Source organism: Vicugna pacos, chromosome X (assembly GCF_048564905.1).
Source record: "Vicugna pacos chromosome X, VicPac4, whole genome shotgun sequence".
In the NCBI taxonomy this organism is placed as follows: domain Eukaryota; kingdom Metazoa; phylum Chordata; class Mammalia; order Artiodactyla; family Camelidae; genus Vicugna; species Vicugna pacos.
Window position 1 is genome coordinate 14,824,888 of NC_133023.1, and position 17,948 is coordinate 14,842,835.

Genomic DNA, 17,948 nt, shown 5'->3' on the forward strand with positions numbered 1-17,948 from the left:
GGGTAAAGAAGTTGTGGTACATTTATACAGAGGAATGCTACTTGGCCATGAAAAAGAATAAAATAATGCCATTTGCAGCAACATGGATGGATTTGGAGATGGTCATTCTAAGTGAAGTAAGACAGAAAGAGAAAGAAAAATACCATATAATATCACTCATATGTGGAATCCGAAAAAAAAAAAACCCACAAATGAACTTAGTTACAAAACAGAAACAGACTCACAGACATACAAAACAAACTTATGGTTACCAGCGGGGATGGGATAAATTGGGAGTTCGAGATTTGCAATTACTAATTGCAAGAGATACTAATTACTGTATATAAAATAGATATACAACAAGTTTCTTCTGTATGACGCAGGAAACTATATCCAATATCTTAGAGTGACCTATAATGAAAAGGAGTATGTAAATGCATATATGTATGTGTATGTATGACTCTGAAACATTATGCTGTACACCAGAAACTGACACAACATTGTAAACTGACTATCCTTTAATAAAAAATTTTTTTTAATTTTGAAAGGCTGACAATGTAGACTTTAAGACAGGAAGTAGTACAGAGGTAAAGGACATTTCATAATAATAAAATGGTCAATTCAACATGAAAATGTAATAATTTGAAATATAAATTCACCTAACAGCAGAGCTTCAAAATATATAAACAACAATTGATAGAACTGGAAGGAGAAATGGACCAACCCATAACCACCGACGGAGATTTCAATACTCTTCTCTCAGTAACTGACAGAACAAGATGACAGAAAACTAATAAAGATACAGAAGATTTGAAGAGTAGGATCAGTGAACTCAACCTAATTAACAAGTCTAAGAGCACTCTACCCAACAACTGCAGGACGCAACCAGATTCACCTCCTGTCCTTGCCTCGCCCTAAGTACTCCTGATCCCTTAGCCCTTACCTTCTTCCTCTCCAGTCGCTCCTGTTCGATCTGCAGCATGATCTGTTCTCTTTCTAGACGCATCTGTTTAGCTACCTCCTGGGCCTTTGCTTCTGCTGCTTCCTTCTAATAAAAACAGGTAAACCAAGGCACAGGCTTTACTAAGCAAAAGAATACAATGTAGTTAATTCCTTGAGGTTTGCACCTGTTCCTCCATCTCATTTTCTACCCCAAAGTGGGTGCTGCTCCAATATTCAGTGAGGATTTACACAGCCTGCTCTACGATACAGCAGACATGCTTGGGTCTCACTCATATAACCTCGGTCCAACATGCAAATCACCTGCCGATACTTCCCATACATGGTCAAGGTCTTTTCGTGTCTGAGAATAATCTCTGGCCATGAAGTATGCATGTGGCTAGGAGTTTCAGGAAGCTAATTTCCCAAGGAGTGACTTTCAACCATAAGGGGCAGGAGTTGGTAGATAAATACTCCAGTTTCCTACCCTTCAGAGGGACAATTCTAAGGCATGTTCCACAGTCTCTTAGAGGGTCCCAAAGAGGGCAAGTTCCAGTTGCCCACAGTAACCCACTCACCAGTGTGCTTACACTGGCTTTCCTCTCACTCCCCTACAAGCTTCCTGGGATCTTCTCCCAAATAAACTGCTGGCACCCAAATTGTTATCTAGGGTCTGCCTTCGGGGGAACCCAAACTGACACACAGCAAACATTACCAATTTCACTTTTAGTGCCCCAAGTAACACATATTTATTAACCAGCCCAGTTAAAGAAAGAACTTCAAATAAACATTATGAGTCATTCATATGTAACTACTTTTACGTAAGATTAACAAAGGCCCTGAAGGAAAGTCTATATGAAGACATATACCGTACCTGCTTTTCAATCATGACTTTTTCTTGCTTTTCTCTTTCCTGTTTTTCCTTTTCTTGTTCTTCTTTTAACAGCAGCTCCTCCTTGGCCTTCCTCTTGGCCTCCTCTTCTGCCTTCCTTTTCTCCTCCTCTTCCCGCAGCTTCTTCTCCTCCTCCTGCTTACGGGCTTCCTCTTCTAGGCGAAGTCTTTCCTCCTCCGCCTTTCTTTTCAACTCCTCTCTCTCCAGCCTTTTGAGAACAGAACTGTTGTTAGAAGACGACAACATACCCCAAAGGCCAACAACTGTGCCGACAGTAGAGCATGACGCGTGACACAGTCACAGACATGAGCACTTGAATTAGCATCCACTTAAGAAAATGACTCATCCTTCCCAGAAGCCACTCCAGTCTATATAGTTACCACAAATATTAACCAGGGTTGACTTTAAATTCTGTTACACCAAGAGTAACAAGGTATTGATTGGTGAACAGATTGTAATGAGGACACAAATGTTCCCTAGTTAATTTACAACTGACCACAGCCCTATCATTCTTATTTAATGACGATTCTTTAAAAACTAAGTAGAATCGGGTAGGGAGGGGAAGGTATAGCTCAGTGGTAGAGCACATGCTTAGCATGCATGAGGTCCTGGGTTCAATCCCCAGTACCTCCATTAAAAAGATACGTAAATAAATAAAAATAAATAAACTTAATTACCTCCTCCCCCCAAAAAACAAACAAAAACTAAGTAGAATAAACATTTGAAACCAACTTAAGCTAGAAAAAACTAGAAATGTCTCAACGGCCACTCCTGTGCCAGTCAGCAATTTAAGAGCAGTGACTAAGAGCTCAAAACGTTCACTGTGGTTCTAATTAGTATGTGACTTAATGAAGTAGCAAATGGAAAATATTCTCAACAGAAACTTGACATTTAATACAGAAACTGAAGCATTTATTTTCCATTTATTTTGGCATTCTTCAAAAAATCTATTTTAGCTTTTATCCTTTGATAAATGAAAAGTAAATGACATTTAGACATTTTTCATCTGCAGATGAATGGCTGGTGATGTAATGATAAAGAACTTGAAGCCATGAGGGAAAAATCTGTAAAGTCTAAGCACTAGTATTTACATTTCTAACGTTCTTCCTGCTCACATGTGTCACTGTCCTCATCTATGAAAACACGTGACTAAACTACTCGTCTTGCAGGGCGTTACTGAATGGCAATGTGACATAGAGGCAAGACCAAGACTGCATTCTGATTGTCACTTGCTGCGAGACCCTTCCTTGAAAAGTCACTCAACATTTCTGATGCCCATTAAAAAAACTGGGAATAGCTATAATACTGACTCCTTGACATCACTGTGAGAGTGAAATGAGGTAATACGTCGCAAGCACTGAGCACGATGCCTGCTCCTACACAGATTCCTGAATGCTAGTTTATTTTACAACTTAAAATAAATTGTCTCTTCAACTCCCAACATCCTTTTCAATGTATCTATAAATCTGTTATGTTTTTTAGAAATTACCTTTATTGGAAGCATGTATCACTGACTTACTGCGGTGCTGATATATTGTTATAAAAAGATGAAGACTTAAAAAGAACATCCTTCCGTCCTAGTGGTTTGCTTCAGGAAATGCGCAGGCAATTAGCCCATGTGTCACCAAAGAACTCTTTTAAAAGGTAAAGAAATACATAGTAAAAGACATTGACCTAAGACTGTAACGGTACGTGACAATGTATTTTATGTTTGCAGAGTCTGCAGTGCCTAAAAGCTGGAACAACTGAAATTATTAACAAACATTCTGGAGAACTCTGCAGAAGAACATGATGGAGCCTAATCAGAAACTCACCAGTTCTTAGGTTCCTCAGTGAAAGACTACGGACGCCCCACGCAGAATTATAAAAAATGTGTCAATAACAAGATTTATCCCAAGGTTAATCAGAGCACTGTTTCAGTTCTTAACCCTCTTTTAAGGAGCCGTTGTGACTGTCTCAGAGAAGTTAATACACAATGGATACACTGTGTGAATTCACACACAGGCTACATCATCTTTGGCTTCATTCTCAGGATCTGAAAAGCCACTGTTTCTTCCATTTTTCTGTGAGGACTTCAGAGGTGCCCAGTGCACACACATGCAGTAAGTAACACATCCTCTTGAACCCTAGGTCTCCATAATCTTCCTCATCACCCACAACATAACTTCCCCCACCAGCCTATTAGACCCTGCTTACAGACAAAATTCTTTCCATCAATCACACTCTGCTTCCCCTAAAGTCGGTAGAAACTGGCTTCCCCTATGTGAAACAAAGTCTCTCAAAATCCTCTCCAAAAACCACCACTCTCTCTCTCCCTGCTTACTGACCCAGAGAGCACGGATTTGGTCATTTCCCCACCGGCCTCTGCTGCGGGCAGCCCCACCCCACGGCCCCTGCCATCATCACCCAGTTCCCTCCAGAGTTCACCAGCCCCACGTGCACTTCTGGCACCCTCTCCGGTCCTTGCTCTTGTCACTCACCCTAGACCCCCCATACCAGTAGAAAATACGAGAAAACTGTGCACTGTGGTCATCATTCAGCAGATGTATCCCTTATCCCTGCCACCAGGGAGGGTCTTTTATAGAACGACCCCCATCTCTCAGCCTCCAGTGCCTCGCCCCTTCTCATCCCGCCTTCTCACATTTGCATCATGTCTCTGACACACATTCAGTCCTGACTCACTCAGTCTCTGGATGAGTATGTGAGTTTCACTATTCTCTCTACCGTATGTGCTTAAAAGTTTTTATTTAAAAAAGCTTAACCTTCACAACACCCTAACCTTCCCCTTCTTTCATCTGCCCTCACTACCTTTTCTGCTGACCTGCGCTGGGCACTGCTGGGCAGTCACTGCATCTGCTCCCCCTTCTCTCAGTACCCCCAGGCCTCCCAGCCCTCCGGAGCATTTGTGGGATGGCATGGAGGCCACTCTGCTGCCCAAGTCCAGGTTTGGGTGGCCCCAGGACCACTCAAGTCCCTCCCGGATTGTCAGCAGTGGTTAGAGTAAGGCCCAGATGAGGCTGACTGGTCACCTTTCCCTGGTCCTCAGCCTCCTGCTAGCTTTTCATCCTCATCCTCCAGATCTCCATGGAAACAGTCCAAACCTCTATCTTTCCTGTCTTCGACATCCTCTATGAATCACTTTGCAGAGAAGACTGGGGCCACCTGATCTGGGCTTCCTAAACTCTCCTCTGTGGCATTACTGCTCAGAAAATTTCCCCTTTCTCCCTCTGCTTAGATGCATAGGACTGTAAATGCCACCACCTGTGCTGTTCATTCCACACCCTCCCGCACCTACCTTCCTTCCACTATCCCCCTCTCTTCCCTTCTACCTGTACCCTCCCCTGGCCGGCGGAAACACTCAGACCTCCAGAGCAACTTTCCTCGGTCCCCTCTCCCCTGCCTTCCACTGATGTCCGGGACCTCCGCCCTCTTGTCTCTGTCAAGCTGGCTTCTGTCTCCACCCTTCTCCATAATTTCTCCCCAAAATCTCTGTTCAGATCCTAAACCCCCAAACCAACAGTTTCTCCTCAGCCTCAACATGTCTCGCAGGTACAGACAGCATTAAACATCTGGCCTGTGAGGGCCTCTGTGTGGCCAGCTGCGGCCCTGGTTCTCCCTTCCTGTCCCGCCGCCGCATCCCCACCAGCCCACACTGGAAGGGCCCTGCCTGCCCTAGCTCTCACCCAACAGCCTACCGCTGGTAGGCTCAACCAACCAGATGCCAGGTCTGAGCGCCAGGCTGGGGCTAACTCTTGCACGGATACCGGGCTGCGGGCCGGCTGTATGACCACCTTGCTTGCAGGGGCTGCCTGACTTGAATGCCTTTCTACTTGGGCCCTTAGCAGGTATTTTAGCTTCTCAGTGTGACTCAGTTTGGAATCCCAGTAAGATCTCTTTGCTTCCAGTTTCTGCCAATGCCTTCCCAGGGTGGACCCAGGGACTAGGGTTTCTTGCCCTGACTCCAGGAATCCTGTATTACATCGTGGGCCATCCACAAGCCCAGGGGCTGCGCTCTGTTCTGCATGCTTCCAAGAGAGCCCCGGTGTCACTGCTAGTGGGGACTGGACCAGCTTTGGCTCTTCTTCCTGGGCCCAGCTGTCTGGACGCCCTGTCAGCCTTTCTGCTCTGAGCAGCCTCATCCCTGACTCAGATGGCGCTTCTCTCAACAGTTTGTGACAATGATTGGCTTTCCATGGTTTGGCTCAAGTATCTTTATTTTTCTCTGTATTCTCTCATCTGGTAACTACATCTCTGTGGCTTCAACTACTGACACTAAGCACAAAACAGACGTGAGGATGATCTTATTCCAAGAGGTATCCGCTGTGTTCCAGTCCCTGGTTGTCTGGCACTCTCCTTTCTCACTTCCCACGTGGTGCTAGCAAAGCTTCATATTCTGGCAAGAGAGAGGAAAACTGGTTTTGGGGCAAGGGTACTGCGCTCATTTTTACCTAGGCTTTGATTCCATTTCTAATCACCTGGATATACTGCAAGCACCTTAAACTTAGTTTACCTAAAATCAAATGGATTGTTTTTAATCCTCTTAAAACCAAGTCCTTCTGACCTTCCTTTTTGTGTTACTGGGTGTACCATTCTCCTAAGTCCTTAGAATCAAACCTGAACATCAGCTTTGAATCAGCCCATTTCTGCTGTGTTGTGGAAGTCCGCAGACTGCAGCCGGACCACCTGCCTTGAACTCGCTCTCGCTCCTCCAGGCCCGCCTCCAGCATCCAGTGTTAGCCCTGGTCTCTCCTCACCCACCCACGATCGCACCGACTTCTCAGCTGGGCCTCTCCCTCCTTCTCCACCCACCTCGTACATTTACTGAGTGCCAGCACCAGCGACCTGAAGACCGTAGCCCAGCCTTTCAAGGTGCTTACTGGGGGAAGCAGGCCTGTGGACAAATGAGGAGGCTATGTGATCAGCTGAGCAGCTGGGCTCTGGAGGGGCGAAGGGGGGAGGGATCTGGTCCATCCTAGGTGGAGGTCCAAAAAGGCCGCAGAGAGGGAGCAAGGCTTGACCCAAGTCTAGAGAATGGAAAATGTGTCTGGTGAGGAGTATGAGTCCACGGGGGGACAGAGTCAAAGTAGACGTGGAGGTGTAGAGCCAGGAGCTGGAGGTGGAGGCAAGGGTGGCGGCCAGGTCATGGCAGGCCTTGCAGGCCTGGTGATGAGTTTGGATGGCTCCTGTGGGCAGGGGAGTCACTGGCCTGTTAAAGGACAGGAGCAGGACAGGCACTGGGGACACCATGTGGACAGTGTACAAGCTCCGAGAGACCTGGAGCAAGGAGCTCAGCTGGGACGCCAGACACAGTCCAGATGAGAGACCACAGGGGCTGAAGCTCAGGAGGGGAGGAGAGCCAGGAGGGGCAGGCGGAGAAGAGAAATGCCAGAGGAGGCCTAGGCAGACCTGCCAAGTGACAGGATGCTGAGGAGGAAGGAGAGGGGAGAGTGGAGAGCCGGCTCTGACACTTCTGACCTGGGTGCCTGGAGAGACAGGGGTACAGTCCATACTTGCAGGAGCTGCGCTGTGAGAAGTGCTTGCTGGAAGGTAGGGAACTTGACCTTCCCGAGCCCAGGCTACAGCCCTGTTACTCACCTGCTCCAGGCCCGCGATTCCCAAGGCCTGTCATTTGAGGGCCTGTGTGAAATTTACCTTCTTCTCCTGGGACCTCCCTTCACACATCCCGGGGCCACCCAAACCAGGCCAAGCACAAAACTCAGCAAAAAGATCTGCTGCCGGTGACCAAAAGGTTGGAGGTGGGAAAATTCTCAGAACAGTCCAGAATTTGAAGAAGGGACCAGCCAGATCTACTCACCCCCCCAACCCCTTAAAAAAATACATTACAAAATACATCAGCAAATGTGTAATAAGAGATCACAAAAGACTTGCCAGGGTCACTGAAGGATAAAGAACATTCTATCATTTATCACTGGAAACCACAGCGTGGCTTACTCTGCCACGTTAATCCTCTCAGTAGCGCTGGGCTGCACTCTGTGATCCTCCTCCTTCATCGCTTTAATGATAAAGTCTACTTTGTCCTTCAACACGCACTCCTCACCAAACACCAAGACCAGAGAAGGCAGAACTGTTTGTTCTGACCAAGCGCTCCAGTAGTCACCACAGTGGCTCAGACTCTGCTGACCTATTTTTTTTTAATATGTATTTTATTATTTATTTATTTCCTAGTGTATCATTTTATTTTGTTTTATCTTGATGGGGGGAGGTAATTAGGTTTAATTATTTTTACAGGAGGTACTGGGGATTGAGCCCAGGTCCTCAAGGATGCTAAGCATGCATTCTGCCACTTGACCTACACCCTCCCCACTTCTGCTGACCTATTGAAGCTGGACAGGGCCTGGGCCTGTGTATTTTCACTGCCTCGTCTGAGTGATTCTAACACTCTCCAAAGTTTAGGGACCACTGTGATGTCTATCCTGCTCCAGGATGGGAGTCCCTGTACCTCATGTCCCATGGACTACGAGGTCGGCTTCTGCCCCATCTTGGGGCCTCTACTCAACCTTCCTCTCTCTTACCTGGGGGTGCGAGTTAGGATAGTTTAGAGGAAAACATGACTCAGGAAGCAGAAACAAGACCTCTACATCCGGAACCTCCTATCTTTTCAGGAAGAACCTCATTCCATAAACAAAATGCCAACTCCTTTGATAGTTCTACGAGATCTGGCTGGTCCTAGAGTCCAGGAGAACGGGGGCTGTCGGTAACATTTAGACCCAGGAGCTAGGGGTTTCCAGGCGATCTGAAGAGATCCGAGCACCCCCGTACCTGTCCCGTTCTTCCTTCTCCAGCCGTTCCTGCTCCTCCTGTTCCTTCTGCAGCCGGGCCTGTCGTCTCTTTTCGGCCAGGATCTTTGCAGCCTCTCCTGCATCAGTGGTGCCTGCTGTGGGCTTCCATGAGGCTGCATCAGAGGAAAAGATCAAGGGAAATGAAAGAGTGATTGTACTCACAAGGCAGCTGCCCCTTGGGTTGGAAAAATCCAACCCCGTGGGTGATGGGAAAGTCGGCCAGAACCAGCACAGTCAGCCACCAAGCAGAGAAGGTGCAATGGGCTGGCTGTGACGCGGGACGCATCGCACGGCAGAAAAGCAAGGAGGAGAGACAGGGTCACTGGCAAGTCCCACAGCAGCCGCCGCACCTATGTGGGTGGACTCACTGCATCTGCCATGGAAGCTTACAGGCTTAAAGGAAGACCCTGTCAGCACCCACGTGGACTTGCACAGCCATGAGCGCTGCCAGCCCCTCAGCCCCCTCTGCCAGGGGAACCTCAGGAGAATTCGGGGAAGGACTGGGGGCAACTCGCCAGCCCGGAAAGCAGCATGAGGGCATGAAGCTGCCTCAGGGAAAAGCCCTCTGTCTCCGCCAAACATGAGACTCCCACGCGGACGGGGTCGGAGGGAGAAGCGGCCGGGCGAGCAGGGCCTACCTCCACCGCCCTCGGCCTTCCCTCCTGCGGCCGCGTGCTTCTCGGTGGCCTGCCTGTCCGCCACGTGCTTCTCCGGGGCCTCCTCTCCCGGTGGGCCGGCCGCCTGCTGAGCCAGCGCGCCTTCCCTTTCCTTGTTGCTCTTCTCTTTCTCTGCTTTCTTCTTGGGTGTTTCCTGGCTAGAAAAGGCGGGAACGCGGTACTTCACGGGAGACCCCGGGTATGGCGGCTTCACGTTCTTTGGAGACTGTGGATAGGGTTTTGAAGTTGCCCTGGAAAAGCAAAAGCCAGAAGATGCTTACTGGGCCTGACCACAGCACCCTCTGTTCCTGACTCTTGGCTCCAAAAAGCTGAACAATTTCATCCTTCAAGAGGAACAAATGGAAGACTGAGCCTACGTTCAAAATCCCCTGAAGCACTGTCACCCTAACAGGAGCATATGCTACTTGTAAGATATCCCTGGGGAAGGGACACTATTTAAGAGGCCCAGTTGGTGATGCCATGTCCTAACTTCACTTAAGTTTGATGACAACATAAGAATGGAGTGTTAGGCACTTTCCCACTCCCTCTTTTCAGATGAACACCAGGGCTGGAGCTGGTCTCCCCATCTGGCAATGAACGAACCTGCTCCTGTTTTTTTCTATTATGGTATAATACACATCATGTTAACTTTTTTTTGAGTAAAAGCAGATTTACTTAGAGAGAGTTACATGAGAGGGATGGTTAAAGTGAAGGTAGATACATAGAGTGTGGGCCGTCTCGGACCACTTACTCTGGAGTTCTGTACTCAGTCAACACTTAGCTCCCTATTCCCACCTCTCTCCAGCCCCTGGTAACCACCCTTCTGCTTTCTGTCTCCAGGAATTCGACTATTCCAGGCACCTCACAGAAGTGGAATCATACAGTATTTGTCCTTTTGTGTGCGCCTTATTTCGCTCAGTGTGATGTCTTCAATGTTTCTAGTCCCACCCCTCCACCTTTTTAAAATTCACCTTTACTGAGGTGTAACTGGTATCTGGTTCCTTTTTAAGTTCTGAGGAACAAAGTCAGCCAAGAGATGGGGAGAGGAGGTGTCTTTTTGGAGGTTCTTAAGGTTTAAAAGAATCTCTCCTGCTACTGGGAAGATGCATAGGTGAGGGCAAGCCCATTTATACCCAGGAAACACTGCTGTGTTAAAATGCAGGACCTTGCCCCATGTCCGCTGGAAGAAGAATCGTTGTAGGTGTGCTGACCTAGGCCTGGCTCCTGGGGCACGCTGGCTGTTGATGACCTAGGTAGCAGCCTGGCTTCGGCTGCTGAGTGTACCCAGAAGTTCTCACAGGGCTGCAGCATTTGTACAGAGTTCCTTTACGAAGAACATAAAGTAATCTGCTTGTAAATTACAAACTGTCACTCTCAATCCTGTAGCAGGTTGAACCATATGAAATTGCTAGTATTCAACTGTTTTTGATCAGTAAAAACAGCAATAAAACTGGCAACTTAACATAATATTAAAGGCCAATTTCTCACCAGAGACTTAAAGAATTACCTAATCAGATCCTGGTGGTAAGGGAAAAAATATGATCAGATCAGTATTAAACTTGGTCTCAGCTGGAAAATAATCCTCAAGTGTTACATGGACTGGGTAAGATACAGGCCAGTTTTCCAATGATGCTATCTCATGCTAAAAGGCCAGTTCCTGGTACCAGAACACCTTTTCTCCGTCCACGCCAGGCAGAGGGCCACACAGTGATGCAATCACTCGACCCAAGGAATATGACTTGAACATGATTTGAATTTTTAAAATTCATCTGTTTCAGCATCAACCACTTAATGATATGGAATCAGTCCAGATTCCACTTCCCTTGTGCCGTCATCCTGAGGCCTGGAGCCACACAGACCCCCTGTGACACCTCGTCCACGTGGACAGCGTCTCCCCTTTGTGGACTGTTCTCCCTCTGCCCTTGGGCTCAGCTGACTCAGGACCCACCATTCATGCCTAAGGGACCTCCCAACAGCCAGGCGCTTCTTGGGCACCCTCCATGTGTGTGTGCTTATGTTCCAGGGCTTCTCAATCCTGCCATCACTGACATTTGGGGCTGGATCATTCTTTGTTGTCAGGTTGGTCTGTGCACTGTTTAGCAGCATCCCTAGCCTTACTAGATGCCAGCAGCCACCTCTACCCCCCCACCCCAGGTTGCAACAATCAAAAATGTCTCCAGACACTGTCAAATGTTCCCTCAGGGGCAAGATCACCCCCAACTGAGAACCACTGAGGTGAGATGTACACACAGCAGCCCCTCACAACTTCTATCTGTATAAAGCAGATAAAAGGGGAGCTGTTCTCGTGGGAGGGGCACTGTCCGAATCCCCACACCCTCTGAGGCATGTCTGTGAGCTTCCTGAGAGCCTTAGCTTGAGAGGTGACTGTGACAGCCTTCTATTTCCTGACAGAGTTGCACCTGGTCCCCCTCCCCGAGTGATGTGCAGCCCAGAGTTCCTCCAGCGCCCTCCAAAACTGCGTCCATGTTTCCTGAGTGCTGTCTGCATACCAGCCACCATGCTGCTAAGTGTAGAGATACACTTATTTGGGTATGTATGTGTGCAGACGTGTGTCTTTTGTTTGTCAAGAACCAGTATGACATGGGTACTATCACCAGGGTCACTTTACAGATGAGGAAGCCAGGCTTAGGGAGGTTTAAGTAAGCCACAAAGTGCGGTTTGAGACCAGGTCCCCCTGACTCCACCTCTTACAACTCTGCCTTACTCCCTGTGTCACAATGGTGGCTAAACTGGAATTGGGGTCACCATGACCTTCAGATAATCATTTTAGAACTGGCACTGAGTAAGCACTCGGTAGCTATTAGATATCAGTGTTGATAAAATAAAAATCTGAATTATTCTCACAGACAAGAATAAACCAAACCCAGGAGGAAGAACTATAATGGGGGAACCACAAGCCCACTATCTCATGATGACAGTGCTCTATTAAGCACAGTTTTCCAATTAGCTGCAAAAACTTGCCTTTAGATTCAAACAGCCTGTACAACGGTATGGCAGGAGATCTTTAGCCTGGCAACGCCGTCCTTTCACACTGTCGTCCAGGGCCATTATGTTGCTATAACCACCAGGAGTGTGTCTTGAGGGACCGAGTGTGATGCACTGTGAAGAGCAAACACGTCACCTACTCCCTGGAATGTCGTGTGCATGCTATGTGCAGCTTTCGTCCAACCACAGTGCAGAGGTGGGCAAAGAATGATCCCTGGAGGTGGGATTCGGAGAGAGGCAGTAGGGAAGACTGCCATTTTATGGTAGATGATGCAGACAGAAGCATCTTCTCCCATAAGCATTCTTACTTTGACTCATTAAATAGGTATTTCTGATACTGAAAGGACTGGCAAAAAGCTGTCTGCTCTTCTTCCTCACCTTCATCTTCCTCTCCAAGGAGTGAGGCATGACTTCTCTGCTTGGTGACACTGAGCAAAGGTGCTGGGTGCACACTGCCCAGTCCATTCAAGTTCTCTTGGGAGTGCCTGCAGTGAACCCACATCTGAGCTTCCCTCAGTGGCACCAGAGAGGGCGAGGGGGGCTCCGCTCCGGGCTGTGCCCAGATGCATGAAGAGCTCTTCTGAAGACATCACTTCCCCGGGCTGGACTAGGGGCAGTGAGTAAGAAGCCTGAACTGGCCGCAGGCCCAACTTAGTCTAGAGTCCTGCCTTAGCTGCGGAAAGCTAGCATCTGGATCCCAAGTCGACCCTGGGGTCTGGTTTAAATGGCTCGCTCTCAGAAGGGAGTGGAGCCTGATGAAGTTACACCCTCAGGCGGTGTGCCTGCAGCCCTAAGATGGAAACGCAGGGCAGGATCACAGAAGAGGCTGGCCTGGCCTGGCCTGGCCCAGGCATGGGAGGTTCTGACTGCCTGAGGTCTGTGCGGCCCTGAGCAGCCTTGCTTCAACTTGCTTTAACAGAAGACTCACACACAGATTCTGTTCACACCACAGACTGTAAGGTTCTGTTCTAAATAAAACTGGGCCAATTGTTCACGAGCACACATCTAAAAATGAGTTCTACCTGAGAAATAAGGGTGGATTATTTGGGATAAAACTCGACATATTGAGGAGTCTGTGTACACTCCCCTACCTTAGTCCTTGCCCAATAAACGAAATAAATTGGAATACACACACACACACACACACACACACACACACACACTCATAGGCACATACAAACATGACTTTCAAGTTAAAGAAGTAAAGGTAAGTCATGGAGTTTTTAACAGTGAGTGACCAAAATACAATCTTAGAAGTTCCCTATTTTATCCCCAAATCTGTAGTTTCCTGCTCATCCTGCCTTGCTACTTCCCCACATGGATTTAACATGCTGCCAGGTGCCCACAGGAGCTGCTGAGCACGGACATCTTGAACCAGGTGATGCTGGTCTGGCAGGCCCTGAGGTTCCCTGGCCAGCTCTGCTCGTACTGCTTACTACAGGCCAAGCAAAGTCTGGCAAAGCTGTTTTTCCCCCAGTTACCCAGAAATGCATACCCTGGCTGATGAAAGAAATTAAACACAAATTACTCATGGGAACTCACTGTGCTTTCACAGAGATTTACTTTTTAGTACCTTCTCATCTATTTAATACGGGTCTATCTGATCGCCACAATAACCCAGTGAAGCAGGTGGGAAATACTATTAACTATGTTTTAGATAAGAAAACCGAAGTCCTAAGTGCTTAAATGGCCTTTCCCAAGAGGTGCAGACAGACGAGAGTCAGGGCTGGCACTCAAGTCATTTGAGTCTTCATTTTCCTTTTTTATAGCTTTTCCACTTTAATTTTAAAAGTTCAATACCTCCAATAACTAGAAATCTAACAAAGGGAATTCACAAGTTTTGTTGGGGTGGTAGAGACAGGCCTTCCTCATGTACAAGGCAGGATTATATAACCTTTTGAGGTTCCATGACTGGTAGGAAAGGTGAACAAACATCTCTGTAAGGAGAGCAGCAAAAATAACTCTTGGCAGAGGGCTGTCACACTTGTGAACATGAGTTTACTGCAAAGCAGAACCCCAAAAGGCTTTTTCCCTCCACATCTTGGAATCTAGTTCTATTTTCTCCAAGGCATGATGAACTCCAGGCACTGGACTCCAGGCATGATGAACATAGCCCATCTGTGGCCTCGTCAGCACAGTTTGCCAGCATTCTGAGAAGTCTATTTGTTAATGGTCACATTTTACTACTTCCCAGAGAGAAAAAGCAATTTTACACCAGAGAAACCTGTGGCCATGACCTTAAAGTGGTGATCCAAGCTACCATCATCAGTATGGAAACAATCTGACACCATGGCCTCAGGATAAGGATACAGGGCACTGAGAAGGAAACAACATCTCTTCCAGGGACTCCTGCCCCAAACCTACAACCCGAGTCTAATCACGAGGAAACAGCCGACTGACTCAAACTGAAAGACAGTCCTCAAAAGAAACTGGCCTGTGCTTTTTAAAAATGTCAAGGCCATGAAGAAAGGCTGAAAAGGAGACTAAGGAGGCCAGACAGCTAAAAGCAACGTGGGACCCTGGACTGGCTCCTGGACCAGGGGGACAATGCTACAGAGGATCTCACTGGGAGAACAGGCAAAGCTGCATACAGTCTGAAAATTAAGTAACAATATCATGGCAAAGTTACATTTTCTGATTTTTACAATTGTACTGTGCTTATACAAAAGAATGTCTTCATTCTGAGGGCTAACGGGTCATAATGTCCGCAACTCACTCTCAAATGGTTCTGAGGAAATCTGTGTCTGCATGTGTGTCTAAGGCGACTGGACGGGCGAGAGCAGGGCTGGGAATGATGATGCAAGTGCGGCTAAATGCTAACAGGATGAAGGTTGCAGGGGTTCTTTGTTCTAGTCTTGCAATTCTTCTGTAGGGCTGAAATGATTTCAAAACAAAAAGGCTTTTAAAAATTGGTCTAAACTCAAATTATACCACAGTAAGACAGACAAATATAGGACCAAGACTAGGTGAGTATGTAAGAACGGCTGTGAGGAGGGGGTACAACTTAACATTTTCAATCATCCTTCTCAAGAAAATTTCCAGGTAAGAGTGTAAACGCCTACCTGGTGGTAACAGAAACGATAGGTAAACTGTCATTGCAGGGAGCCCTGAGCCACTGGAGATGCTGATCTGTGGGCAAGGATAACGAGGCCACACATCTACCAGAGAAGCCTACGGGAATGGTGCTCCGTGATTATAAATAAACACCCTCAACCACCAAAGGAACAGGCTGGCTCCAGGAGCCTTCCATGAACCTCTGATTCTGAGTGGGAGGTGTTCATTTGGGGCCATTCAGAGAACTCAGTCTTAATTTTTTCCCTCACGTAGATTATCTGTTTTATTTCTAATGTATGATATAAAGTGAAGTTAACCTAGATTCCTGACACAAAATTGATCTCAGGCATGAACTATCTCTGAACATGATTATCTTTGGCAGATTATATTTTCCAAACATGGTCACAATAATATCTCTTCCCACCCCACACGATCTTTTGAGTTTATTTTCCCACCCCATTGAATCTGGGTTGGCCTCACTGACTTGACCAACAAAATACAGCAGAGAAGGAATGCTCTGCCAATTTGGGGCATAGTCCTTAACTGGCCTGGCAGCTTCTGCTTCCATTCTCAGGGAACACTCACTCATGGGGACACTCCCTCTTGGAACGCAGCTGCCATACTGTGAGACACCTAAATCATTCTGAGGGGCTACTCGCGGGTTGTATTCTGGTTGACAGCCCCAGTGGAGCTCCAGGCAACAGCAAGCATCAACTACCAACCTGGCGAATAGGCCATCTTAGACCCCGAGCTTAGGAAAGCCTTAGGTTGTAACTGTAGCCCCAGTTGACACTGAACTGTAATTGAATGGAAGACCCCAGGTGAGAACTGCCCAGCGAGCCCAAGTGAATCCATAGAACAAACACACAAAAGACCCCAAGGGAGACCCTCCCAGTAAGCCCACGTCGCAGAGCTGTGAGAATTAATTACAAAGTGTTTTGTGCCACTAAATTTTAGGGAGTCTATTACAGCAGCAAGAGGTAACTGGAATACTCCCCATTATAATGACCAAACTAACCTAGAATATATTCCCAAGAACCTGAAACCATTAGAAAACATTTCACACCAAAGAACTAGGAGTACAGGCAGCAGCAACACCCAGAGGCCGAGACAGGCTGGGTAAATCCACTTGGCCACATTCGACTTCCTTTCTCTAGGTTGTAAGAAGAAAGTTATGCTGCAGCCATATCTTTGAGATGGTTGCTGAAGCTAGTGTTCTAGAACTCATACAAGTACCCAACAATGCCAACCAACAATGAAAATAAACTTGAACACTTAAAAGAGCAATGCCATTAACATGCACAGGCACCCAACAGTGGCTTAATTTATCTGAGGTCGGGAGGAGAACAGCGCGCTGTCAGAGCTATTCATCATGTGGCCGTCTGGGTTTCCGGATGGGAGTTCAAAGGGACTAACTAGGCCCCCCGTTGAAAGCCACATCACTTCCAGTGTGCTTTAAAGATCACACTCTTGGTATACACAGGGGGAAGGTCAAAAATGCCACTGTGGTTGGGGTTTATTTTGTGTGGCACTATTTTAAAAACCAAGTGTTTTTAGTCTTTCTTCAATATTCAGTATACAAAGGAATATTTATAAAATACAAAAGGTATGAAGAATGATATAACAAATGTCCACACACGCATCAACCAGTTCAAAAGAAAGACATATTATGCTGGGATCTCCTGTGAACCCACCACTGACCTCTCCCCTTCCCACTAGGAGGCCGCCATCATTCTGCATTTCCTGTTTGCCATTTTATTACTTTTTCTAAAAATCATTTTACCACATTTATATTCTTAAAAAGACATTGTGTGGCTGTGCACATCTGGGAACTCGGTGTAAATGGAATCGTACTGCTGACATTCTTCCACAACCTCCGGTCCCTGCTCGACACCATGTCCCACTGCTTGTGGGCAGCTGCCAGCTATTCTTTTTCACTACAGTGTACTTTGGTCGGATTTTCAGAATTTACTTTCAGTCTTCCTGACGTCCCACATTTCTCAGACCTGCCTGGCCCATGCTCAGTGTGGTTCAGCCACTAATTTTCACCCCAGGGAGAAACTTTCTTTCTGCACATTTTAAAATCAAGAAACATTTGCTTCTCCTTAAACCTCTCGACCTGGTTAATTCTGATCTAGGGCTGCTCAAGCCACTTCTATCGCCAGGGCACCTTGTAGAAAGATAAGGGTTCTGGTAGCTGGACACAAGAGGTCCGGCTGTCTTAGAGTTTGCCCTTTTTCCTGCCTGCACTGGAGATGACGTGTAAGGGGTTCTAAAAATAAAGGCCATTCCACTAGTTTCTCTTTGCTGGAAGAGGCAGGCATACCCTGCAGCACAGTACAGGAGCCAGCATTCCTCATCCTTTAAAAATTTCCTGAACGAACTGTGCAGCCCAGAAAAAGAGAACATTTAATAAACTAATCAGCAGAAGAATAAGCCACTGAATGGCCCAGAAAGGAAGAGGAGGCAAAGGGCCAGAGTCCTTGGGCAGGTTTGGTCCTAGCACTGCCCTACCTGCCAGCCGACCCCACTCCGGCACTCAGGTTCTCCTGCCCTCCTCCCTCTGGCCCACAGACTTGCAGTGAGCGCTGACTGTGCATCAGTAAGCTGAGTCCGTCCCCA

The 17,948-nt window shown here is 47.2% G+C and overlaps 1 protein-coding gene and 1 non-coding gene across 12 annotated transcripts in view; one reads left to right on the top strand and one right to left on the bottom strand.

Moving 5' to 3' along the window:
- The window catches only part of MAP7D2 (MAP7 domain containing 2), a 91,280-nt gene that overhangs the window by 7,946 nt on the left and 65,386 nt on the right, over nt 1-17,948 (bottom strand). For all 11 annotated transcript variants that reach the window (XM_072955800.1, XM_031673293.2, XM_031673292.2 and 8 more), the window contains 4 exons: nt 9,249-9,517; nt 8,591-8,723; nt 1,793-2,018; nt 923-1,027 (listed from right to left, as the gene is read on the bottom strand). In XM_072955800.1, coding sequence (XP_072811901.1) covers nt 923-1,027; nt 1,793-2,018; nt 8,591-8,723; nt 9,249-9,517 — 733 coding nt within the window. The remainder of the gene's footprint in view (nt 1-922; nt 1,028-1,792; nt 2,019-8,590; nt 8,724-9,248; nt 9,518-17,948) is intronic.
- TRNAA-AGC (transfer RNA alanine (anticodon AGC)) lies at nt 2,371-2,443 on the top strand. The gene has a single exon. It is a non-coding gene; the product is annotated as a tRNA-Ala (tRNA).